Source organism: Staurois parvus, unplaced genomic scaffold (assembly GCF_062004578.1).
Source record: "Staurois parvus isolate SC_StPar_1 unplaced genomic scaffold, SC_StPar_1.0 ptg001188l, whole genome shotgun sequence".
In the NCBI taxonomy this organism is placed as follows: domain Eukaryota; kingdom Metazoa; phylum Chordata; class Amphibia; order Anura; family Ranidae; genus Staurois; species Staurois parvus.
This window is the reverse complement of record NW_028318984.1, coordinates 1097060-1121947: the sequence shown is the minus strand read 5'-3', so window position 1 is coordinate 1121947 and position 24888 is coordinate 1097060. Positions and strand designations below refer to the sequence as shown.

Genomic DNA, 24888 nt, shown 5'->3' with positions numbered 1-24888 from the left:
CTTCTACAGGGTAATTAAAATAGGAGTTAAAAGAGAGAGAGAGTGGGAGAAAATTTAAGAGTAAATAGTTATATCCCGGAATTCCACTTTGGATGTTCAAAGCCCTCCTATATCTAGCAGTAATCAGTCACATTTAACTGGACTTGTTGGAAACATTTCATAACTTCTCCAAGCCACTTCTTTAGTTCCAATGAGCATCAGTAAGATTCCCCAGCATTTATATCCACAAAAGGTAGCAGAGAGACAGTAATCCAGTGAACATGGAAAGGCAGATGATGATTGTCCACGAATAGGATGGGAGATTTGAAGTTTGAGGAACCACCCTGTTGTAGTTACATAATCCCATCGAGGTCACTGTACATGGTATGAACAAACCCTTAGTCTAAATAAAAAAAAAGCCTAATTTCTTGACTCTCCAAATGTAACACATAATTTATGCTTCAACACTTAAAGTGGAATTCCAGAAAAAAATTACTGACAACAACTTTTGTATTGCCTACATTTTAGTTTTATAAATGGCTTATTAGAAGAAGTGATCTCATCAAGTCATTCAGGAGCCCTCTTCTCTCAGACCAACAAATGATTTGTAATGCAGAATATGGCTGCTCACTGACCCTTCCATGTAACATTGTCAGTCATTGTTCTCCCCAGCTAGCCAACTCCACTCTGCCACTCAGTTTCGTCCCTCATTTCCCCTTCTTGTGATTTATGCTCATCACATGTTTTCTTGAATGAACACGCCCACCAATATTGTGGTTTCTGTTCTCCCCAACCAGCCAGCTCCTCTATGCCCCATCCAGTCCCACCTCCCATTTCCCCTTTTTGTGATGCATACATGCTGGAGCTAGAAGTGAATGTATACACCCACCGGCTGCCCTGTGTTTGCCAATGCAGGGGGATTGCAGTCATGTGATGGGGGGGAAATACTACATAAAAAGGTAAATAAATGGCACACAAAGAAGTTTAGTGATTGCTTATGATTGCAGTGGCCCATTCAAGACCTTAAAGATTTACAACCACTTTAACCTTGCCCTAACATATAACCCTCAACCTAACCATGACACTTAGCATAACCCTTAACATTCAACATCCCCCCCACCCCTTTGAATATCTAACTCAGTAGTCTCCAAACTACGGCCCGGGGGCTGGATGTGGCCCTTTGCTTGCCCTTATCTGACCCTTGGGGCACTTTTTCTCCCACTGATACAAGACACTATTCTTCTCACTGACACCAACAAGGGGGCATAATTCCTGCTACTGACATCAACAACAGGCACTATTCTTCTCACTGAAACAAACCATGAAGCACTATTCCTCCCACTGACACTAACAATGGGGCACCATACTTCCCACTGACACCAACGATGGGGCACTATTTCTCCAACTTACACCAAGAATAGGGCACTATTTCTCCCCCTAATACCAGATGCATTGTTTACTCCCAATGACGTATGACAATTTGTACTCCCAATGGCTACAGTCAGCCCCCCCCCCCAACATCTCAAAGCCAGTAAACTGGGCCTATGTTTAGAAAGTTTGGAGACCCCTGATTTAACTCTTAACCTATGATTTAACAGTGAATTCGTAGCGGCTAAAATGAGAATTTAACTCATAAGATCGTCACTAACACATCACATACCTTCTAACCTTAACTCTAAAACTTAAACCGAACCCTCTCCCCAATCCCTCATAGAGACCTAACCCCTAAGCTAAACCTTAACCACTTGCCGCCCAGCCACTGTATATATACGGCGGCAGGGCGGCACTCGCAGGCAAAACCACGTTTTAAAATGTGTGTTTTGTAAACAAATAGGGGGCGCGCGCGAGGCGCGCCGCTGCCCTATCTGCCCCGTGGATCACCGCCGCACATGTGAGTCGCCGGGTCACAGCCGGTCCTTAGCGGCTGTTTCCCGGCGATCGGCGGCAAACAGTGATAGACAGCACAGCTGCAGTAGCTGTGCTGTCTGTCATTTCCCTGTCAGCTCGAGGATGAGCTGATCGAGAAAGAACAGTTTCTCTTTCTCAATCTGCCTTGTCCTGTCCAGTACACACCCCCGCCCCCTAGTAAAACACTCCCCTCACTCCTATAACCCTTCCCTGCAAAATAAAGTTAACCCCTTCCTCCCCATTGCCATTAGTACAGTGTCAGTGTTTTTTTTTTTTGCACTGATCACTGTATTAGTGTTTTTGGGGATGTCAGTGACCCCAAGTCAGTACCCCCCAATGTCAGAATGTCCGCCGCAGTCCCGCAGTCCCGCCATAAGTCGCTGGTCGCTGCCATAAGTCCCTGATCGCCGCCATAATTCGTTGATCGCCGCCATTAGTAGTATAAAAAAAAAAACTAAAAATTCCAGTATCTTTCCCGCCATTTGTAAACGCTATAACTTTCACGTAAACCAATTAATTTACACGTATTGTTTTTTTTTTTTAGCAAAGACATGTCGTAGAATGCATTTTGGCAGAAATGTATGACTAAATTTGATTTTTGCATTTTTTTTTACTGGACATGTTTTATAGCAAAAAGTCCAAAATGTTTTTTTTTCCTCAACATTGTGTGAAAAAAAGGACGTAAATTTCGTTTGGGTGCAGCAATTGCAATTATCAGTTGAATTAGTGCAGCGCCGAGTAGCAAAAAGAGGCCTGGTCATTAAGGGGGGTAAATCCTCTGGAGCTCAAGTGGTTAAGGTCTTACGAAACCCACAACAGTAAAATCAGTCTCAATATTTAGAAAAGTATGCTTTTTATTCTCACTGTGGAACCTAAGGGGTTAATCCTCTGCATTGTGTAAAAAGGCTGTTTGATCCTGGCATATCTGCCCCTCCTCTTGTTCAGATGTCCATGCTGATAAGACAGACTAAACCCATAGCCCTTCTGCACATGCTCAGTTTAGTGTGTATTGCTAGAAAGGTTTTTTCTTGGGAGAGTGCATGTGATCAAAACAGAGCGAAGCATCACTGCCCAGACAGAGGTCAGGGGTTTTGCTTCCCCCTAAAGCAGAAAAAAAACTCCTCCTACAAGTTTTAATCAGTGCCCTGCTGAAGTCACAATACTTCTCTAACTGCTGATGAGAAAAGGTATTTAGAAGTTTATATTTACTAAAATAATTGCACTTCCATGTTGTGTGTACTGTGGGAGACCAGATATAGTGAATGCAGGGACCTGGGTTTAGTAACACTTTAAACCTTAAATTGTTACTAAACCCACAACAGTAAAATCAGTCTGTATATGCAGTAAAGCATGCTTGTTATACTCACTGTAGAACCTAAGGGGTTAATCCTCTACATTGTGTAAAATGCTGTTTGATCCTGACTTCTCTGATCCTCCTGTTCTTCCAGTGTCCCCCTCTTATCTCCTGATAAGACATATCGTGCACATGCTCAGTTTGGTGTGTATTGCCTAGTAAGGCTTTTTTTTCTTGGAAGAGTGCATGGTATCAGCATCCTCCTAGAACAGAAAGAAAACTCCTCCTACAAGCTTCAACATATGCTCTGCTGAACACTGATAGAAGTCACAAGACTGCTCTAACTGCTGATGAGAACATTTATTTAGTGGTTTATATTTACTAAAATAATTGCATTTCCATACTCTGTGTACTGTGGGAGACCAGATATAGTGAATGCAGGGTCCTGGGTTTAGTAACACTTTAACTAAGCCATTGTTCTGTAAAATTACCTTGTCCTGTACCCAGAGCATACCAGCATCGAGCTCTGAGTTCTGAGAACTACTGATAATCTAATATTATATGCAAGATAAATGTTTCCAAGATAATTAGCCAGAACAGAAACCTCTAGCCCTGAATGCACAGCCTTTCTGTCTAAGAATGTATATTTATATCTACGAATAAATGCATTATAATAAGACGGGATCAGCCACAAAAGGATACTCAACAAATTGCACTGGGAACTTGGTCAGCAGATCATAAGATTTGGTCTCCACAAATGATGAAATCACATAACTTTGATTCTTTTCTGAATAAATAAAAGAGAGAAACATGAATAGTTTAGTAAAAGTACATTACCAAGAAGAAACCAAACTGCAAGGTTGGATTTTTTCTCTGACTGCATATTTCTCTGTTGCAGCTAACACTAAAAATTCCCAGTGTCAGCTAGTATAGAGTCTAGAGAGGATGGTGATATTACCTTCTGTGTCATGTAAAAGTGCTCTGGCCCAGTGACCAGTCACTAGACCCAAGCACTGTAACATGGTAGGGGGCCACATGCCTAGCTATATGCAGAAGCGCTTGATATTTTACAACGGCTGAGATAGAGAAAGAAATGATGGTCGAGCACTGGACGAGTATGAGTCAGTTGGTGGAAGGTGCTTATCAAAAGTACTTTGCCCTACACAGGCAAAGTGACAGTGTCTCATTAAGGTAAGTAACCGGTTAATTGTTAATGTGGTTCTAAAGGATGAAGGTTTTTTTACCTTCATGCATTTCATGCATGAAGGTAAAAACCTTCAGTGCACAGCTCCCCCCGAAGCTCCCCTAATACTTACCTGAGTCTGACTGGGATCCAGCGCTGAGCATAAGAGCCTCGGGTCTCTTCTTCCTTATTGGCTGAAACACAGAAACTGAGAGCCATTGGCTCCCACTGCTGTCAATCATAGCCAGTGAGGAGGGAGAACACATGTATGCCCCCAGAGCAAGTAGTTTTCTAGGGGGGCACTTGGCAGGGGGAAGAGGCCAGCAGCGCTGGCGGGGGACCTGAGAAGTGGAGGATATGGCTACTCTGTGCAAGAACCTTGCACAGAGCAGGTAAGTATGACATGTTTGTTATTTTAATTAAAAAAAGCTTTGCAACCATTTTAAGTGATTGGCCAGCTTTACTCTCCTTTTATTGGCCCTTTATTCCTTGGCTGCATTCTGGCAATATGCCTGTACTTAACAGATCATATACAGTGAGATAAATTTTTAATTCTGTATAAAACTGTATTCTATTCTGTACACTTTGTTTATGTATTGCACACTGTATGTATGGGCCCATGGCACTAATAATGGTTTGATGACATATTCACATTCTTTTAGGATCTGATAAAAAGCTTGCTTGCCTATGTAACACCTCTTGTTACCTTAGAAGTACAATTGTAATACTATTGTCATACCTATGTTATAAAAAACTTGAAATACTCCAAATAAACAGAACATTTTTTTGGAAAGATGCTGAGTATATCTTTGTGTCTGTTCCCTACTGAAGTAGTTATTATTAGTTTGGAACCACTGATCAATATGAGGATAGGAGTTGCCTATCTCTAAACATTCAATGTCATATAGTAAGGATAATAAGAGGTTTGGTACAGAAATTCTCTTACGTGCAGAAACTTCAAATGAGTCAAATTTCACTGGCTGGACATAGTTGACCAGGCTCGACATCTCTTCATAAGCTGTGGCTTCCTGCCCAGCCGTACCCTGTGTGAGGGAGAGGTAATAAAGTGAGACCTTGTAGTTAAATACATTTCCTTCTCAATACAAGAAAGACTAATTAATACTTCTGTAAGGGTTATGGGGAAATGTACCTAGTGATATCTAAGATAAATATATATATATATATATATATATATATTTATACATCATGGCTTAAAGTGCTGGTCATCAGCCAGCAAAAACTCAAAATTTAAAAAGACAGCAACACAGTCCTGTAATGTAGTCGCTCACATATAAATAGTCTCTGTCTCCCAGCACAATTACTGAAAAGCCATTAGAAACTTTCCTCCACACCACAGTTTCTATGTGCTTTCTTTCTGCAGAAAGAGAGAGGAAGGAAGAAAAAGGAAGAATATGTGTCAGGTCTTAGTGAGCAATGTCTTTGGTGGAAGACATGGGCGACGATAGGGATGTGGAAGTTGATCAGTGAGCAATGCCTGTGAAAGAGGATGTGGTCACTGATCAATATGCAATAAGTGTGGTGTCAGTGTGTGTACTAGGTAACATGCAACGTCTCTTGAAGAGGTGTGAGGCACTGGAAATGAACAAACTTTGTATTGTAGGAGTAACTAAATTCACTTCTAACAGGAGACTCCTCCAGTGGCCAATGGCTAAATTTAGTGTATATGGAAAATAGAATGTTGTCCCTTTAAGAATTGGATTAGATTAAAAATTAACCAACCAAAAAGCAAATATGAGAAATGAAGTAATCATATTTGTTCCTTGGTTGGTTAATTTTAAATATGATCCACTGCTTAAAGGGATAGTGTACCATTTTCTCTATAGCTTATGTTAGTCCAGTATTTAGATGTTTGAGTGCTGCTGACCTGATTTACAATCTTTGCACATTTTCCAAAAGCTTTTTCTTTAGTAGTATAAATTTAGTGTATTCTCTGCTGTATCCAGCTGACCTGCAATTCAATTTCAGGTCTGTTCAGGCTTTCCCTAAGTCTGGTGGTTGATTGTTCCTGCCTGCTGCTGAAAGAATATCCCAGCAATAGTGTGGGTGGATCAATCCCTTAGTTATGAATAGTTATCTGACCCTAGACAATCCTTGGAAGGTTGACCCAGAAGGTGTCGCTGGGGAGAAGACATATATTTGAGAGAGCCTCATCAGAGCTGTCTCTCTTGGGGTCTCCCCTCCAGGAGGCAGCATGTGTGTGTGTCAGAGTTGATTTTGTTTCTTGGCCTCAGCAGGTGCTATGTGTTTGGGGCCTTGAAGATTCTACCTGTGGAAGTTGGACTAGAGAAGGAAACCTTCACTGAAGAGTGCTGCAGGGCAGCTGGACAGGAGCTGGACATTGTGAATAGGACATTTTGCCCAAAGCTCAAGTTACTGAAGTGATTGAGGGTTAGATGCCAGACGTTGCTGCTAAGAACTATGACTGCTCATATAGGGTATCAGGTTAATTGGCTGTCCACTCCACTTCGGTATTATTTTGAGGCTGTTATTATAGCATCTAAGACTACTGAAGCAGGATTTATCAAGGAATCTGCGTGCCAAGACCTGCATGAGCATCCTGCAACATCATCCCTGTTTTTGTTAAAGATCTGCAATAAATCTTCATACAGACAGCCTTATTATTATTATTATACAGTATTCATAAAGCGCCAATAGTTCACTCAGCGCTGTACATTACAAAGGGGGACAGAACATGTGACAGAACAATAACAATACAATGCAAAACATGAGGGGATTGAGGGCCCTGCTCTTTCAAGCTTACAATCTAGGAGGGAGGGGATGGTGGCACAGGAGGAGATAGCTGTGGGGGATGGGATGGTAGGAAGAGTGGAGGAGGTTGGCAAGTTAGCAGGGGGTGTGGTAGGCTTCCCTGAAGAGATGGGTTTTCAGGGTGCCCCTAAAGGAGAGGAGAGTAGGTGATAATCTGATGGGTTGGGGCAGGGAGTTCCAGAGGATGGGTGACACCCTGGAGAAGTCCTGGAGGCGGGCATGGGTGGAGGAGACCAGGGAACTAGAGAGAAGGAGGTCTTGTGAGGAGCGGAGTGTGCGTGCTGCGTGGTACTTGGATATTAGGTCAGTGATGTAGTTCAGAGCAGTAAGGTGGATGGCTTTCTACCTCAGTGTTAGGATTTTGAATTTGATCTGTTGCGCAATCGGAAGCCATTGGAGGGATTGGCAGAGGGTGGTGGTGGAAACGGAGCGGTTGCAAAGGTGAATGAGTCTGGCAGCCATGTTCAGGATCGACTGAAGCAGGGATAGCCAGCGGCAAGGCAGGCCAGTGAGGAGGGAGTTGCAGTAGTCGAGTCGTGATATGATGAGGGAGCGGATGAGCTGTTTAGTGGTTTCTGGGGTTAGGAACATGCGTATTTTGTCGATGTTGCGGTGGTGGAGTCTGCATGAGCTTGTTAAAGATTGGACTTGGGGCTGGAAGGATAGGTTGGAGTCCAGAATGACGCCAAGTACTCTGGCCTGCGGGGCGGGTTTGATGGTGGCGTTGTTGGATGTGATGGAGAAGTCAATGGGGGGTGGTGTCCGGGCTGGGGGGAAGACAAGAAACTCGGTTTTGGAGAGGTTCAGTTTAAGGAAGTGGAGCGACATCTAGTCTGATATGTCGCTCAGTAGGTGTGTGATTCGGGCGGAGACTGAGGTGGTGAGGTGGGGGGTTGAGAGATAGATTTGTGTGTCGTCGGCATATAGGTGGTAGTTGAAGCCATGAGAGTGTATGAGTTGGCCAAGGGAGGAGGTATAGATGGAGAAGAGAAGGGGCCCTGAGGACGGAGCCTTAAGGGACCCCAACAGAGAGGGGGAGTGAGGGGGAGGTGGTAGCATTATAGGTAACGCTGAAAGAGCATTGTGACAGGTAGGATGAGAGCCAGGAGAGAGCAGAATCTCTGAGGCCAAGGGAGTGTGGTTTTTTGAGGAGGAGGGGGTGGTCAACTGTGTCGAAGGCCGCAGAGAGGTCAAGGAGTAGGAGCACTGAATAGTAGCCATTAGCTTTGGTGGTTAGCAGATCGTTGGAGAGTTTAAGTAAGGCAGGTTCAGTGGAGTGCAGGGGACGGAAGCCTTAGACTGAGCCTGTATTTGCCGGTGTGCTTCTGGGACTGGAGCACAGGGTGGGCAGCTTATGGATGGGAAAGAGAGACCTATTTATTTCCGGTGGCCCCTGGTAATATGTGGGGGCTCATCCGGTATTTCCTAGCCTGGTTCTTTCTGCCTTTTGGCCTTAGAAACCAACAGAAGATTGTGTATTTTGTGCTTTGCTGAATGTCCAGTTGGGAGCACAGGCAAGAGTTGCTACAGTGTACATTTTTCTTTTTTGTACTTGTGGAGAGACAGTATTTTTGCAGGGGAGAATAAATGCTAATGAATGCGCATTTTTGTTTGGCAAGCAGAGGGTTTATCAGCATAGCAGGAGAAACTCAGTTACTGGTGGGGGAATTTGGTGCCAGATAAGAAGGGTACAAGCAGCATGCTGTTTGGGTGTAGCCTGCTGAGAGAAGGCACACATGGAGCAAGATAGCACATTGCCATTACTTTGGGTACAGCACTGTGCCAGGACCTGGAAGAGCAGACTCTTCCTGAGGTATTTTACTGGCTGGCTGATACTCAGGAGGACTATTTGACTGACACCAGCGTGGATTGAAATTCAGGGTTCCTGCACCAAAGCACCAGAATTCTCCCTATTAGCAGCAGAGATGCATGAGGCTCCACCAAGCTAAGAGGGGTGGATGAACTACCCCTGCCCTAGGCTGGCTGCATTTTGTGAATGGTTCTGCTGTATCCAGCTGAGCTGTAATTCACTTTCAGGTCTGTTCAGGCTTTCCCTAAGCCTGGTGGTTGATTGCTCCTGCCTGCTGCTGGAAGAATATTCCAGCAATAGTGTGGGAAGATCAATCCCTGAGTGTGGCTTAACAGAAGATAAATATTTGGGAGAAGCTGACACATTTATTTCTAGAAGCCCCTCCGGGGGTGATTGCTACAAATGATCTATCAGTCTGTCTGTCTATCTATCTATCTATCTATCTATCTATCTATCTATCTATCTATCTATCTATCATAAAGCATATATAGAATGTAGGATATAAAATGTCATATTAAAATTATTGCCTACATTCTGCTGTGGCTGTTTTTCTTTAACCACTTGCCAACTGCTCACAGTACATGTTCTGAAGGCAAGTGGCAATCATGCAAATTAATGTATAGGTGCATGATTTTGCCTGTACAGACACAGGGGGGCGCTGCTCCGGACACAGCAGAATGCAGATCCCAATACTTGTGACCCGGTGATCATATGATCTTCATTGAACCAGCAATAAAAGTGTCAATCAAAATTTTAAAAAAAATCCCTGATCCCTGAGTAGTACAGTGTTACTATGGAAAAAAAATATACAAAAATGTTCAAAAATAATAAAATATTTAAAATATTGAATAAAAAAATAAAATTAGTAAAAGTTTTTTTTTAACATGTCATCAGTCAGTGTCCCTGACCGCCACCACATCAGTCATATCATGACACTGTACTGCGCTGGTGACGGTATGTAGAAAAAAATAGCAAAAAAAAAAATGTGTTTAATTTCTTCATTTTCCAAAAAAATTATGACAAAACATTACAACTTCAAAAAATTTGCAATGCCTCTTACTAAACACCTCAGACTGTCAAAAATGGGTAATTTAGGGGGGGTCCTGACATTTAAGGGCCTCAAGAAATGAGATCGTCCATCAGTACATCAGAACTGATCAATTTTCAAATATATATCCCATAGTTTGTGGCTGCAATAACTTTCCTACAGACTAAATAATATACACTTATGGCCCCTTCCACACTGACAGTCTGATCGCGTCCACCTGTCAGTTTTTCAGGCGGACCCGATTGGACCATCCATAGACCTCTATGGACTGATGGGTGTCAGCGGACAAGTATCCGATGACACCCGCCAGCATCCGATCCATTCCTGAACACCAAAAACAGATGGATTAGGGATCTGTTCTCCATCCGTCTGGTGGATTGGATCGGATTGCAGTCGGATGGAAATGGATAGGCGGTCAGTTTCCATCCGACCACCCCATAGAAGACAGAGGGCAGTTTCTGTGTCCACTATGCAGCAACGGAGCAGGCACGTACCTGTCATCTGCCTGCTCAGCAGGGATCAGCAGAGAGTTACCCCACTGAGCAGGTAGATCCGCTGACGGGTCCGCCCCATCTGAAAGGGGCCTAAAGGGAATGTTTTTTTTACCAAAGACATGTAGCAGAATACATTTGGCCTTAATCTATGAAGAAATTAGATTTTTTTATTGCATTTGTTTTATAACAGAAAATATTGTTTTATTCTTCAAAGTTTGATCTTTTTTTCGTTTATATAATAAAAAATAAAAACAGCAATGGTGATCAAATACCACCAAAAGAAATCTCTATTTGTGTAACAAAATGATAAAAATTTAATTTGTGTACAGTGTTGCATGACTGCGCAACTGCCAGTTAAAATAGCCCAGTTTTAGCCAAAAAAAATGCCCTGGCCATAAAGGGCTAAAACCTTCCAGAGCTCAAATGGTTAAAGCATAACTCCATTTTTATATACCATAAATGATGCAAAACAATTGCTGTTGTAAATTCAGCCCATGTCATTTGGGCAACGGGTCCCCATATACTGTATATTTCCCTAATGGTGCACATAGAAGGTGAAGACCTTAACTCTCCTGCACAGTTTTCAGAGTAGCTGGGCTGATTTCACTTCTGCACCCTTTATTCTATGGAGGTACCTCTATATTTCTCTGGTAGGTTTAACCTGACTAACTCAAATAGCTGGTACTGGAACTGATGGTTTCTGATGACATATTCTATAAGTGGTTCCCTACAATGATAACAAAGGAATGTTAGTAACCTTAATCTCAAGACATGATGCTACATGTAAATTACTATTCATATGAATCTAGACAGCACAGGGATTTCTTCTTCAAATCTCTGTCAAGCAATTTTCAAGATTCCAGAATAGATTGTATAATTAAATGTTGAGAGCTCACTTCATCAGAATGAATCTGTTTCTCTTCTTCATCTTCCAAATTCTCTACCACCACTTCCCCTTCCTTCTCTCCACCTGTTTCTTCCACGGTTTCATTTTCTACAAGCAGATGTAAAAAGCATATGTTACTTTGATTATAATTTACAAAAAAAATCATAATAAATCAGTACAACCAATGGATCACCACTGATAAGCATCACCACTGGCCTGCATATACCTGAATTTTCGTTGGTTTGCGTATTTGTCTGATCCGAGTCACCACTCTGTGGTTTTTTCTCTGCTGAAGAAAAAGCCTGGTTCTTTTTATTTTTAATCAAGATTTTCCCCATCAGCTCATTGGGGCTTGGCACTGGACATCCTGGTTTTATCTATTGAAGATAAAATAAAAATTGATAAACAGGCCATTAAACGATTTTAAATTGAAGTGTTTTACTGGTTCTATTAAGAAGAGGATCTCCACCTAAATCTAACATACTCTACCAAAACACAATCATCCATTCTAATGAAGCTTGGTAGTTGAATCATATCTAAACACAAGAAAAAAAATGTGGTTGTAGCTTATCAGTCCTTAGATAAGGTGGCTGTACTCTTTTCCTTTTTAAGACACCTGGCAATTCTGGCAATAGCACACTTCTTGTCCCAGGGTGACAATGTCTATACATGGAGGAACAGTGCTGCTAGGCTGCCCTAACGATTTGGATAACAATCACTTTCTCTTTTTCTCATGTCCATTGCATAGGTGGAAGTTGTTTTGTACTCCACAGAAGATAGATGGGAAAGCTGAAAACACTGTTAAAAAATATCAGTTCAGTGCGCAGGATGTTACAAGGACACTGGCATTTCTGGACAAATAAACAAGTATTTTTCTGTACTGGCAGAAAATGTTTGCAGGCAAAACATCTAGGGCCTGGTAAGGTGCATTTCTCGTTCTTGGGTTTTGTTATACTTTAACCCTTTGAGGGCCATAAGATTACGGAACGCCAAAAGAATCAATTTTTTGTTTTTAAAGTTCGTACACTTCATTTGCTGTAACTAAGCCATTTCTTGAAATAATTGGCAAAAAGCTAGATCCATTTGTTGATAAGAACTAATATTTTGACTCAAACCAAAAAAAAAAAGTATTTTTAGTTCTTAATCAGATGATACAGGCAATTAAAAACATGGGACAAATACGTCCCTTGGTCATCAAAGGGTTAACCCTTTCTACTACCCTAGTCTACTACCCTAGTCTACTTTTTGCAAAATAAATAAATGTGCCCATATTTGTAGCAAAAAATGTGCATTTACATTGCATTATTTTTTTGCAAATCAGCCTGCAAAACAATACAACCATGGTCAGTAGATTATGGATGCAATGACAGACTCTTCCTCCAGTTCAACGTCTGTACCAAGATATAGACTTTCAATTAGCCCGAAGAGGCAGAGCTTTAGAAAGTGTCAATTGTCAATGGAATAACAGTGTGGTAATCACAGCACTTGTGTTCCATTGATAACTACTAGTCTGTCTGTCATAGTGGCAGATGGGACTTGTACAGTAGTTCATTCATTCATGGATCTCTTTGTAGGTGGAGCACTGCACAGCAGCACAAAATTCAAAATCGGCAGTTGCCACCAGGAAGAAAAGCCTCTGCACCCGATCAGGTAAGACGCAGTTTGTCCTTTTGCAACCATGTTACATGTTACCCCCTAAATATGTGTGTAAAGTTGCCCATCAATTTATAGAAAATCAGCCTGTTCAGAAAGGACTGGACAAATTGGAATCCATCTATAGCTATTCCATTTGAGAGAAGTTTGTCTAATGATCGGCTTCTATTGAACAGGAATGTTGGAGAATTTTCATTCAATTATCTCATGCAGCCAATCGGCTATAGAGCTGATCAGTGTATTTTGACAGCACAGGAGTCCCCATTGGCAGAATGCACAGCAGAGGGGAATGCCTTCAACCACCTTGCTTGTGTAGATGGGGGAATCCGTTCATTTGTTTTTTGTCAGCCTTCTAGCAGAGCAAAAAAAAAAACACCTGTGGCCAGCAAGATGGCAAGATGTAACATGGTCTAAAAGGTATAGTCAACCTTTAAGCATGCTGTTTGCCTGGCACTACTGTATAGATAGAGTTTGTGTACTTACAGGAAACTTTTCCAGCACTTCTGTCAGTAACATGTCACCAAATATTGTCCTGCAGTACTCCGCCATTTTTGCCTGTTGCTTTGCACTAAAATGTATTTATATTATGTTACTATTTTATAATGTTAAATACAAAGCAAACAATAAAAAGGTCTAAAATGGTGGCATGCAATACATTTTATTATCCTAACAGGTATCGTAACCTACAATAATTACTGAAAAAACTTTCAGGATTTGGTAACTAAAGTCCATCAACATACATAACGTTCAGAATACCTAAAATTCAACTAGAATGTTTTTGGATTTTTCAGCCTTTCCTCTGGAATGTGTACAGTTGTGTTGCTCCCTCTTAAAACCACCCATGACTAGATTAATCTGTATATATTATGTATATTGTACATGCCATTTTAATGTCACCTAGCAGTGGATTGGTTATCCTTACTGGTAACTGAAGTGTATGTATAGCCCACATTTTTTATAGTTAGAGTTGAAGTTTGATAGAGTAGCGAAGGATTCCTGTATGATTGTTATTGCTATCTATGTCCTCTCTAGGGAGATTAACCCTTTCAAAGTGTCCTAGTGACCATAGTCACCAGAAGTGAAAATGATTGGAAAATTCCAAATTCTACAGCTGCCACTAGAACAGGAGGTGAGGGAAAATCTTCCACTGAAGAACATCATGTTCCTCATACACCATAAGCAGAAGGCAAAGAAGTGTCAGATAAAAAGAAAATTGTGCGCTATACGGCATGTTCTGTGTTGGTGTAGCTTATTTAATGAATTTAATGAATCTCCCTTCGTGCAGTCACCTATAAGTGCTGCACACTTGTGCAAAAATTAAATACTTTCATTGGGTATGTATGTGCCTACTTGCCCATACTAATCTGAGGATTTCGTTAGATAAATCTTTATCTGGACCGTACATATGGCAAATTTGTGGAAATTTTGTAAGATTTCCTATTTTTTAAAAAAAAGCTATTACATGGAATGAATCACGCCTTGGAATCTGCCTCCCACAAAGTAAAGCAATGAAACCATCAATGCCAATATAAGTGCGATGATACTTACGAGTCCACGTGGTTCTCAAAGGACAGGACCACTGGATAGGAAGAAGTCTTGAATGCTGATTCTGCTATAGCTTCAATGACATCCTAAGACAATAAGACAAGGCTTTATTTGGTAGTTGGTTTAATAACTGTCGTGGAAAATATAATTGTGGTCCTCTTCACATTCCATTAGTGTTTTGAGGGTGAACATGAGTTTTGCCAATGTAAACCCCCTCTGTGGAAGCTTTTAATTACCTTAGCTTTGCTCCCCCTTCTCTTTATTTTTCTGGGAATAGCGAGTGACATAGGAGTACTTCTGGGTATAGAGAGATTTTTTCAAACGTGACAGCACTGGTGTTAGGTGATTTGCCGCTAAGGTTTCAAGTGTTCTCATATGAGGGTGTGACGAGAGTTCTTAGCCCTATGTAAGCTCCAAGTCTATACAAGACATTTATGATTGGTTGAGATGGAGAAAAGGGGTGGTGATAACACAATCCACATCTCATCCAGTCATAGAACTCCTTGCATTCACTGAAAAAAATACAAGGCATTCTATGAATGGCGGCAGTGCAGGGCAAGTGACCTCATGTCGTCAGTGGGCAGAGAGGAAGCTGCCTGCACAGAACCCACACAGGACCCAGAAGATCATGGCTATCGCTGTAGTAATGTGGTCTGCTACAGTGATTTTCAGATTCCCTAGCAGCTCATCAAGCTGTGACAAAGATGAGTGCCGTGCAATAAACAACAATGCTGGAACTCCAAATGCAATTTTTTTTAAAATTAAAATCAAGTGTATAAATCCAATGTGCTTAGGGGGTAAGGAGACAAACCCCTTCTTCTGGGCTATAAGGAAACAATATTAACATAGATGCACCACAATATAGTAATATAATACAAGTAATCATAAATGGATGATACAAGAACCCACAAATAAATATGATACATATAATAATTGTAGTAGTGATAATAAAAATAATAATAATGGGAAATAATAACTATTTTCATCATCATTATCATATCTTGTTTTCTCCATGCTTGTCTGATGTATACACCCAACAAAGAGGGTGTCAACTTGCCCAAAAAAAGGAACTGGCTTCACAAACTGCATTAAAAACATTTGATTTAAATGTATGGCTTCTCCATTTCTTGCATAGTACTCCTCATCTTCGTCACATTTGGCACTGAGCTATGTAGAAGGTTGAGTTCCCTGTAAGCATCTAAGGGCCGATTCACATGTTCACACAGTGTGGGAAAGGCACATTTGGTGCACATTTTCTGCACTCTGCTCAAAACGCACTGCCTTTGCAATTTTCTGCAGATGCCAATATGATGTTATCGACACCCAAGATGCAGATTGCAAATATAGTGCATTTGCAGGCACCAAATCACATGGTACCACAGTATTATGCAATTTTGTGCAACACGTTTTTTAAACGTGGTGCATGCACTACTCTATGTTCCAGTTCGATTTCAGCCTATTCGAATTATTATGCTGCAAAATCGCATCACACGGGAACATGCAGGAATCGCAGAGGAATGTGCACCATGTTCCTGTGCAATCCTGGAGTGAACCGGCCCTCAAGATTCATTTTCAGTTTTCACTTGTGTCTACTATTAAGATTAGAGATGAGCGAAGAAATGAAAAATTCGATTCGGCTGATTCGGCGAATTCCAGTGTGAAATTCGATTCGATGCGAATTTCTCCGCTACGAAGATGACTTATTTAAAGGGTTTCTAGGCTTCAGAGAGCCTTTAAATTAGTGCAGAACACTGTACCTTTAATTTAAATGCCCTTGGAGATGAGGAAGGAGAAGGAGAAGGAGAAGGATGAGAAGAAGGAGAAGGAGAAGGATGAGAAGAAGGAGAAGGAGAAGGGTGAGAAGAAGGAGAAGGATGAGAAGAAGGAGAAGGATGAGAAGAAGGAGAAGGAGAAGGATGAGAAGAAAGAGAAGGAGAAGGATGAGAAGAAGGAGAAGGAGAAGGATGAGAAGAAGGAGAAGGATGAGAAGAAGGAGAAGGATGAGAAGGAGAAGGATGAGAAGGAGAAGGATGAGAAGAAGAAGGCTGAGAATAAGGAGAAGGATGAGAAGAAGGAGAAGGAGAAGGATGAGAAGAAGGAGAAGGATGAGAAGAAGGAGAAGGAGAAGGATGAGAAGAAAGAGAAGGATGAGAAGGAGAAGGATGAGAAGAAGAAGGATGAGAAGAAGAAGGATGAGAAGAAGGAAAAGGATGAGAAGAAGAAGGATGAGAAGAAGGAGAAGGATGAGAAGAAGGAGAATGATGAGAAGAAGGAGAAGGATGATAAGAAGGACAAGGAAGAGAAGAAGGAGAAGGAGAAGGATGAGAAGAAGGAGAAGGATGAGAAGAAGGAGAAGGATGAGAAGAAGGAGAAGGATGAGAAGAAGGAGAAGGATGAGAAGAAGGAGAAGGAGAAGGATGAGAAGAAGGAGAAGGATGAGAAGAAGAAGGATGAGAAGAAGGATGAGAAGAAGGAGGAGAAGGATGAGAAGAAGAAGGATGAGAAGAAGGAGAAGGATGAGAAGAAGGAGAAGGAAGAGAAGAAGGAGAAGGAGAAGGATGAGAAGGAGAAGGATGAGAAGAAGGAGAAGGATGAGAAGAAGGAGAAGGAGAAGGATGAGAAGAAGGAGAAGGATGAGAAGGAGAAGGATGAGAAGAAGGATGAGAAGGATGAGAAGAAGGAGAAGGATGAGAAGAAGGAGAATGATGAGAAGAAGGAGAAGAAGGAGAAGGATGAGAAGAAGGAGAAGGATGAGAAGAAGGAGAAGGATGAGAAGAAGGAGAAGGAGAAGGATGAGAAGAAAAAGGATGAGGAGAAGGAGAAGGATGAGAAGAAGGAGAAGGAGAAGGATGAGAAGAAGGAGAAGGATGAGAAGAAGGAGAAGGATGAGAAGAAGGAGAAGGAGAAGGATGAGAAGAAGGAGAAGGAGAAGGATGAGAAGAAGGAGAAGGAGAAGGATGAGAAGAAGGAGAAGGATGAGAAGAAGGAGAAGGATGAGAAGGAGAAGGATGAGAAGGAGAAGGATGAGAAGAAGAAGGCTGAGAATAAGGAGAAGGATGAGAAGAAGGAGAAGGATGAGAAGAAGGAGAAGGATGAGAAGAAGGAGAAGGAGAAGGATGAGAAGAAAGAGAAGGATGAGAAGGAGAAGGATGAGAAGAAGAAGGATGAGAAGAAGAAGGATGAGAAGAAGGAAAAGGATGAGAAGAAGAAGGATGAGAAGAAGAAGAAGGATGAGAAGAAGGAGAATGATGAGAAGAAGGAGAAGGATGATAAGAAGGAGAAGGAAGAGAAGAAGGAGAAGGAGAAGGATGAGAAGAAGGAGAAGGATGAGAAGAAGGAGAAGGATGAGAAGAAGGAGAAGGATGAGAAGAAGGAGAAGGATGAGAAGAAGGAGAAGGAGAAGGATGAGAAGAAAAAGGATGAGGAGAAGGAGAAGGATGAGAAGAAGGAGAAGGAGAAGGATGAGAAGAAGGAGAAGGATGAGAAGAAGGAGAAGGATGAGAAGAAGGAGAAGGAGAAGGATGAGAAGAAGGAGAAGGAGAAGGATGAGAAGAAGGAGAAGGAGAAGGATGAGAAGAAGGAGAAGGATGAGAAGAAGGAGAAGGATGAGAAGGAGAAGGATGAGAAGGAGAAGGATGAGAAGAAGAAGGCTGAGAATAAGGAGAAGGATGAGAAGAAGGAGAAGGAGAAGGATGAGAAGAAGGAGAAGGATGAGAAGAAGGAGAAGGAGAAGGATGAGAAGAAAGAGAAGGATGAGAAGGAGAAGGATGAGAAGAAGAAGGATGAGAAGAAGAAGGATGAGAAGAAGGAAAAGGATGAGAAGAAGAAGGATGAGAAGAAGGAGAAGGATGAGAAGAAGGAGAATGATGAGAAGAAGGAGAAGGATGATAAGAAGGAGAAGGAAGAGAAGAAGGAGAAGGAGAAGGATGAGAAGAAGGAGAAGGATGAGAAGAAGGAGAAGGATGAGAAGAAGGAGAAGGATGAGAAGAAGGAGAAGGATGAGAAGAAGGAGAAGGAGAAGGATGAGAAGAAGGAGAAGGATGAGAAGAAGAAGGATGAGAAGAAGGATGAGAAGAAGGAGGAGAAGGATGAGAAGAAGAAGGATGAGAAGAAGGAGAAGGATGAGAAGAAGGAGAAGGAAGAGAAGAAGGAGAAGGAGAAGGATGAGAAGGAGAAGGATGAGAAGAAGGAGAAGGATGAGAAGAAGGAGAAGGATGAGAAGAAGGAGAAGGAGAAGGATGAGAAGAAGGAGAAGGATGAGAAGAAGAAGGATGAGAAGAAGGATGAGAAGGATGAGAAGAAGGAGAAGGATGAGAAGAAGGAGAATGATGAGAAGAAGGAGAAGAAGGAGAAGGATGAGAAGAAGGAGAAGGATGAGAAGAAGGAGAAGGATGAGAAGAAGGAGAAGGATGAGAAGAAGGAGAAGGAGAAGGATGAGAAGAAAAAGGATGAGGAGAAGGAGAAGGATGAGAAGAAGGAGAAGGATGAGAAGGAGAAGGAGAAGGATGAGAAGAAGGAGAAGGAGAAGGATGAGAAGAAGGAGAAGGATGAGAAGAAGGAGAAGGATGAGAAGGAGAAGGAGAAGGATGAGAAGGAGAAGGATGAGAAGAAGGAGAAGGAGAAGGATGAGAAGAAGGAGAAGGAGAAGGATGAGAAGAAGGAGAAGGATGAGAAGAAGGATGAGCAGAAGGAGAAGGATGAGAAGAAGGAGAAGGATGAGAAGAAGGAGAAGGATGAGAAGAAGGATGAGAAGAAGGATGAGAAGAAGGAGAAGGATGAGAAGAAGGACAGTTCTGTGACAGTTTCTGTCTATTTCTGACAGTTCTGGGACATTCACTCCATACAGCGGTTTCAACCGCTGTATGGAGGGAATGTCATAGAACTGTCAGAAATAGACTATTAATGACAGTTCTGGGACTGTCCTTCCATGCAGCGGTTGAAACATTGTATGTATTTGTTTCCATAAATGGATCCATTTATGGAAACAAATACATACAATGTTTCAACCGCTGCATGGAAGGACAGTCCCAGAACTGTCATTAATAGTCTATTTCTGACAGTTCCATGACATTCCCTCCATACAGCGGTTAAGACAGCTGTATGCAGTGAATGTCCCAGAACTGTCATAAATAGTCTATTTCTGATAGATCTGGGACATTCACTCCATACAGCTGTTTTAACCGCTGTATGGAGGGAATGTCATGGAACTGTCAGAAATAGACTATTAATGACAGTTCTGGGACTGACAGTCCCAGAACTGTCATTAATAGTCTATTTCTGACAGTTCCATGACATTCCCTCCATACAGCGGTTAAAACAGCTGTATGCAGTGAATGTCCCAGAACTGTCATAAATAGTCTATTTCTGATAGATCTGGGACATTCACTCCATACAGCTGTTTTAACCGCTGTATGGAGGGAATGTCATGGAACTGTCAGAAATAGACTATTAATGACAGTTCTGGGACTGTCCTTCCATGCAGCGGTTGAAACATTGTATGTATTTGTTTCAACCGCTGCATTGCAATGTTTCAACCGCTGCATTGAAGGACAGTCCCAGAACTGTCATTAATAGTCTATTTCTGACAGTTCCATGACATTCCCTCCATACAGCGGTTAAAACAGCTGTATGCAGTGAATGTCCCAGAACTGTCATAAATAGTCTATTTCTGATAGATCTGGGACATTCACTCCATACAGCTGTTTTAACCGCTGTATGGAGGGAATGTCATGGAACTGTCAGAAATAGACTATTAATGACAGTTGTGGGACTGTCCTTCCATACAGCGGTTGAAACATTGTATGTATTTGTTTCCATAAATGGATCCATTTATGGAAACAAATACATACAATGTTTCAACCGCTGCATTGAAGGACAGTCCCAGAACTGTCATTAATAGTCTATTTCTGACAGTTCCATGACATTCCCTCCATACAGCGGTTAAAACAGCTGTATGCAGTGAATGTCCCAGAACTGTCATAAATAGTCTATTTCTGATAGATCTGGGACATTCACTGCATACAGCTGTTTTAACCGCTGTATGGAGGGAATGTCATGGAACTGTCAGAAATAGACTATTAATGACAGTTCTGGGACTGTCCTTCCATGCAGCGGTTGAAACATTGTATGTATTTGTTTCCATAAATGGATCCATTTATGGAAACAAATACATACAATGTTTCAACCGCTGCATTGAAGGACAGTCCCAGAACTGTCATTAATAGTCTATTTCTGACAGTTCCATGACATTCCCTCCATACAGCGGTTAAAACAGCTGTATGCAGTGAATGTCCCAGAACTGTCATAAATAGTCTATTTCTGATAGATCTGGGACATTCACTCCATACAGCTGTTTTAACCGCTGTATGGAGGGAATGTCATGGAACTGTCAGAAATAGACTATTAATGACAGTTGTGGGACTGTCCTTCCATACAGCGGTTGAAACATTGTATGTATTTGTTTCCATAAATGGATCCATTTATGGAAACAAATACATACAATGTTTCAACCGCTGCATGGAAGGACAGTCCCAGAACTGTCATTAATAGTCTATTTCTGACAGTTCCATGACATTCCCTCCATACAGCGGTTAAAACAGCTGTATGCAGTGAATGTCCCAGAACTGTCATAAATAGTCTATTTCTGATAGATCTGGGACATTCACTCCATACAGCTGTTTTAACCGCTGTATGGAGGGAATGTCATGGAACTGTCAGAAATAGACTATTAATGACAGTTCTGGGACTGTCCTTCCATGCAGCGGTTGAAACATTGTATGTATTTGTTTCCATAAATGGATCCATTTATGGAAACAAATACATACAATGTTTCAACCGCTGCATGGAAGGACAGTCCCAGAACTGTCATTAATAGTCTATTTCTGACAGTTCCATGACATTCCCTCCATACAGCGGTTAAAACAGCTGTATGCAGTGAATGTCCCAGAACTGTCATAAATAGTCTATTTCTGATAGATCTGGGACATTCACTCCATACAGCTGTTTTAACCGCTGTATGGAGGGAATGTCATGGAACTGTCAGAAATAGACTATTAATGACAGTTCTGGGACTGTCCTTCCATGCAGCGGTTGAAACATTGTATGTATTTGTTTCCATAAATGGATCCATTTATGGAAACAAATACATACAATGTTTCAACCGCTGCATTGAAGGACAGTCCCAGAACTGTCATTAATAGTCTATTTCTGACAGTTCCATGACATTCCCTCCATACAGCGGTTAAAACAGCTGTATGCAGTGAATGTCCCAGAACTGTCATAAATAGTCTATTTCTGACAGTTCTGGGACATTCACTCCATACAGCGGTTTCCGGCAAAAAGTGTATGTGCAGAGTTCCTCTATTCTGCAGATACACTTAGAGGAGCTCTGCAGATACACTTAGAGGAGCTCTGCACATACACTTTTTTCCGGTTTGGAATTATTCTTATTTTCATCCTACTTCTTCTTCTTCTTCTTCATCCTCATCCTCATCCTCTTCTTCTTCTGAGGATGAGGATGAAGAAGAAGAAGAAGAAGAAGAAGAAGTAGGATGAAAATAAGATTAATTCCAAGCCGGCAAAAAGTGTATGTGCAGAGCTCCTCTAAGTGTATCTGCAGAGCTCCTCTAAGTGTATCTGCAGAATAGAGGAACTCTGCACATACACTTTTTGCCGGCTTGGAATTATTCTTCTTTTCATCCTACTTCTTCTTCTTCTTCTTCTTCATCCTCATCCTCAGAAGAAGAGGATGAGGATGAGGATGAGGATGAGGAAGAAGAAGAAGAATGAAAAGAAGAATAATTCCAAGCCGGCAAAAAGTGTATGTGCAGAGTTCCTCTATTTCTGACAGTTCTCTCACAGCTTCTTCACATGTACAGCGGTTGAAATATCTGTATCCTAAATGGAAACTAATAGATACAAATTGTATCTATTAGTTTCCATTTAGGATACAGATGTTTCAACCGCTGTACATGTGAAGAAGCTGTGAGAGAACTGTCAGAAATAGAGGAACTCTGCACATACACTTTTTGCCGGCTTGGAATTATTCTTCTTTTCATCCTACTTCTTCTTCTTCTTCTTCTTCTTCTTCATCCTCATCCTCATCCTCTTCTTCTGAGGATGAAGAAGAAGAAGAAGTAGGATGAAAAGAAGAATAATTCCAAGCCGGCAAAAAGTGTATGTGCAGAGTTCCTCTATTTCTGACAGTTCTCTCACAACTTCTTCACATGTACAGTGGTTGAAACATCTGTATCCTAAATGTAAACTAATAGATACAATGTTTCAACCGCTAAACATGTGTTCCTTCTGTCAGAGAACTGTCAGAAATAGCGGAGCTCACTGCAGGGACACTTTTGCCGGCTGATCGGGAAATGTTCGATTCGCGCACCCGAAGTAGGCAAAATTTCGGTTTCGACACGAATCGAATATTTCCTGAAATTCGACTCGAATTCCGGTTCGCCTAGTTCGATTCGCTCATCTCTAATTAAGATAATCATTTTTAAAGTTGAAGTCCAAAGGAAATTTTAGTTGGAATCAGTTAAATACATTTCCAGATGCATCAAAACAAAAGGTGTGCTAAGTTAGTTTTATTTTCTAAAGCTGCTAAAGCCTGAGGATGAAGCCTTCCACAGCCAGCACTTACAGACTAGGATACTTGCGTTCTTTTGCAGCTAACACAGCTCCTTCTGCGTCATACCTATAGCACTGCAAACAGCAATACCCATACTCCCTGCTGATTGAAGCTCTGGCTCTGATACAGTAGGATCACTGGCTCCACAAAGAGAGCAAGGGTCCCACCTTGCAGCATGCTGGCAGGGTACAGGTTTCTTTTACTCATGCTGTGGCTGCTTTTTAAAGAGAACAAACTGTAAGATTTGAACACCTTTTGCTTTGATACACCTGCAATATATTTAGCTATTTTAAACTGAAAATTCAGTTGGGTTCTAAGTACAATTTTAATAAAATGATAAAATACAATTTTGTAATTTATGAGACTTTTCACAGATTCCATTTATTAAAAATTACATTTATTGTATACAGCTAATGGCTGATATTGGACGATTGGTACAGCTTTAGTTAGCAACAGCAGCATTGTTTTGTTTTGTTTTTTAATATTTGTTAAAATGAAATCCATCAGATGGATTCAACACCAGTGTTTTGTTTCATAGAGAAAGATGTTGCAGGCAGTGCCTTTTCACAATGTATCTCACAGAGCGGAAGTACATTGTGTTACTGTAATGAATGGTAAGATTTCTTGTTCTGTCATAGGGAGAATGAATTATGCAAACACAAGCCAGTGTGACAGAATGCAGAGAGCAGCCAGTAAAAAGTCACAGAAAATTTTCTAATGGGTATTTTTACTGTCAGATGGAAGGCAGGATAAGGTCTGTACATTCTCAACCCTGAGATGAAGTCAGATGGAAACTTTATACATGGAATATGGCAGCATGCAAGAATTCATGGAAGACTATATTAATCACTCTGTCTAGGTAAAACAGGAATATTTCCCTCTAAAAAGAACTGAAAAAGAGAGAAAACAAAGCAAAAAAAACCCAATAAATATATTAAATAAATAAAGTTGGAAATATGGGAAACAAGAATAAACACATGGGTTAGGAAATTATATTTAGTTGGATTCTGTTTTCCTCTACACAGATTAAACCTTTATTGAAAAAAATAGGTTGACCTTCATTGCTGTTGCCCTTCTAAAAATGCTAGTGACCTGGCCACCTTGGTCTTTGGCATTTTCTAAGTCATGGACCCAGAAGGGTAGATTTACTTAAAAGGGTGCACTCAGATTCTGGTGGAACTGTGCATGGTAGCCAATCAGCTTTGACAATAAAACCTGGAAGCTGATTGGTTTCTAGGCAGAGCTGCATCAAATATTGCACTCTCCAGTTTTAGTGAATAACCCCCAGAGCGACCTTGCAACCAATGATGTGAAGTCAGAATACTATCGCTATACTTGTTCTAAGTCTGTGACTCAGACAATACTAAAGCCTTTAGATAAGTATGAGAGATATGTATTTGGCATTCTCATATTTAAGAAAGGCAAAGTATAATAAACCTATGCAAATGTCATGATAGCTCTGTCAGCCAAATAACAGAGACACCAGTTAGAACCAACTATTGAGTATATTGATCTTTCGGAGGCAAAATACATAAATTCTTGGTTATAATAAAACAGGTTATGAAGTCAGATGTCATTAAGAGAAAATGCTTGTAAGACTACAGCTATCAGAAAACCTCCATGGTTCATTATCAGCTACATGTTGTTCTCCAAGGCTACTCCAGTTTTC

The 24888-nt window shown here is 41.2% G+C and overlaps 1 protein-coding gene across 1 annotated transcript in view; it reads right to left on the bottom strand.

Annotated features, from left to right (window-relative positions):
* The window catches only part of PLCB2 (phospholipase C beta 2), a 214294-nt gene that overhangs the window by 64124 nt on the left and 125282 nt on the right, over positions 1-24888 (bottom strand). The window contains exons 12-17 of the mRNA XM_089659782.1: positions 14594-14676; positions 13529-13613; positions 11619-11769; positions 11403-11500; positions 5311-5407; positions 3884-3968 (exon numbers count right to left, since the gene is read on the bottom strand). Of these exons, the coding sequence (XP_089515908.1) occupies positions 3884-3968; positions 5311-5407; positions 11403-11500; positions 11619-11769; positions 13529-13613; positions 14594-14676 (599 nt within the window). The remainder of the gene's footprint in view (positions 1-3883; positions 3969-5310; positions 5408-11402; positions 11501-11618; positions 11770-13528; positions 13614-14593; positions 14677-24888) is intronic.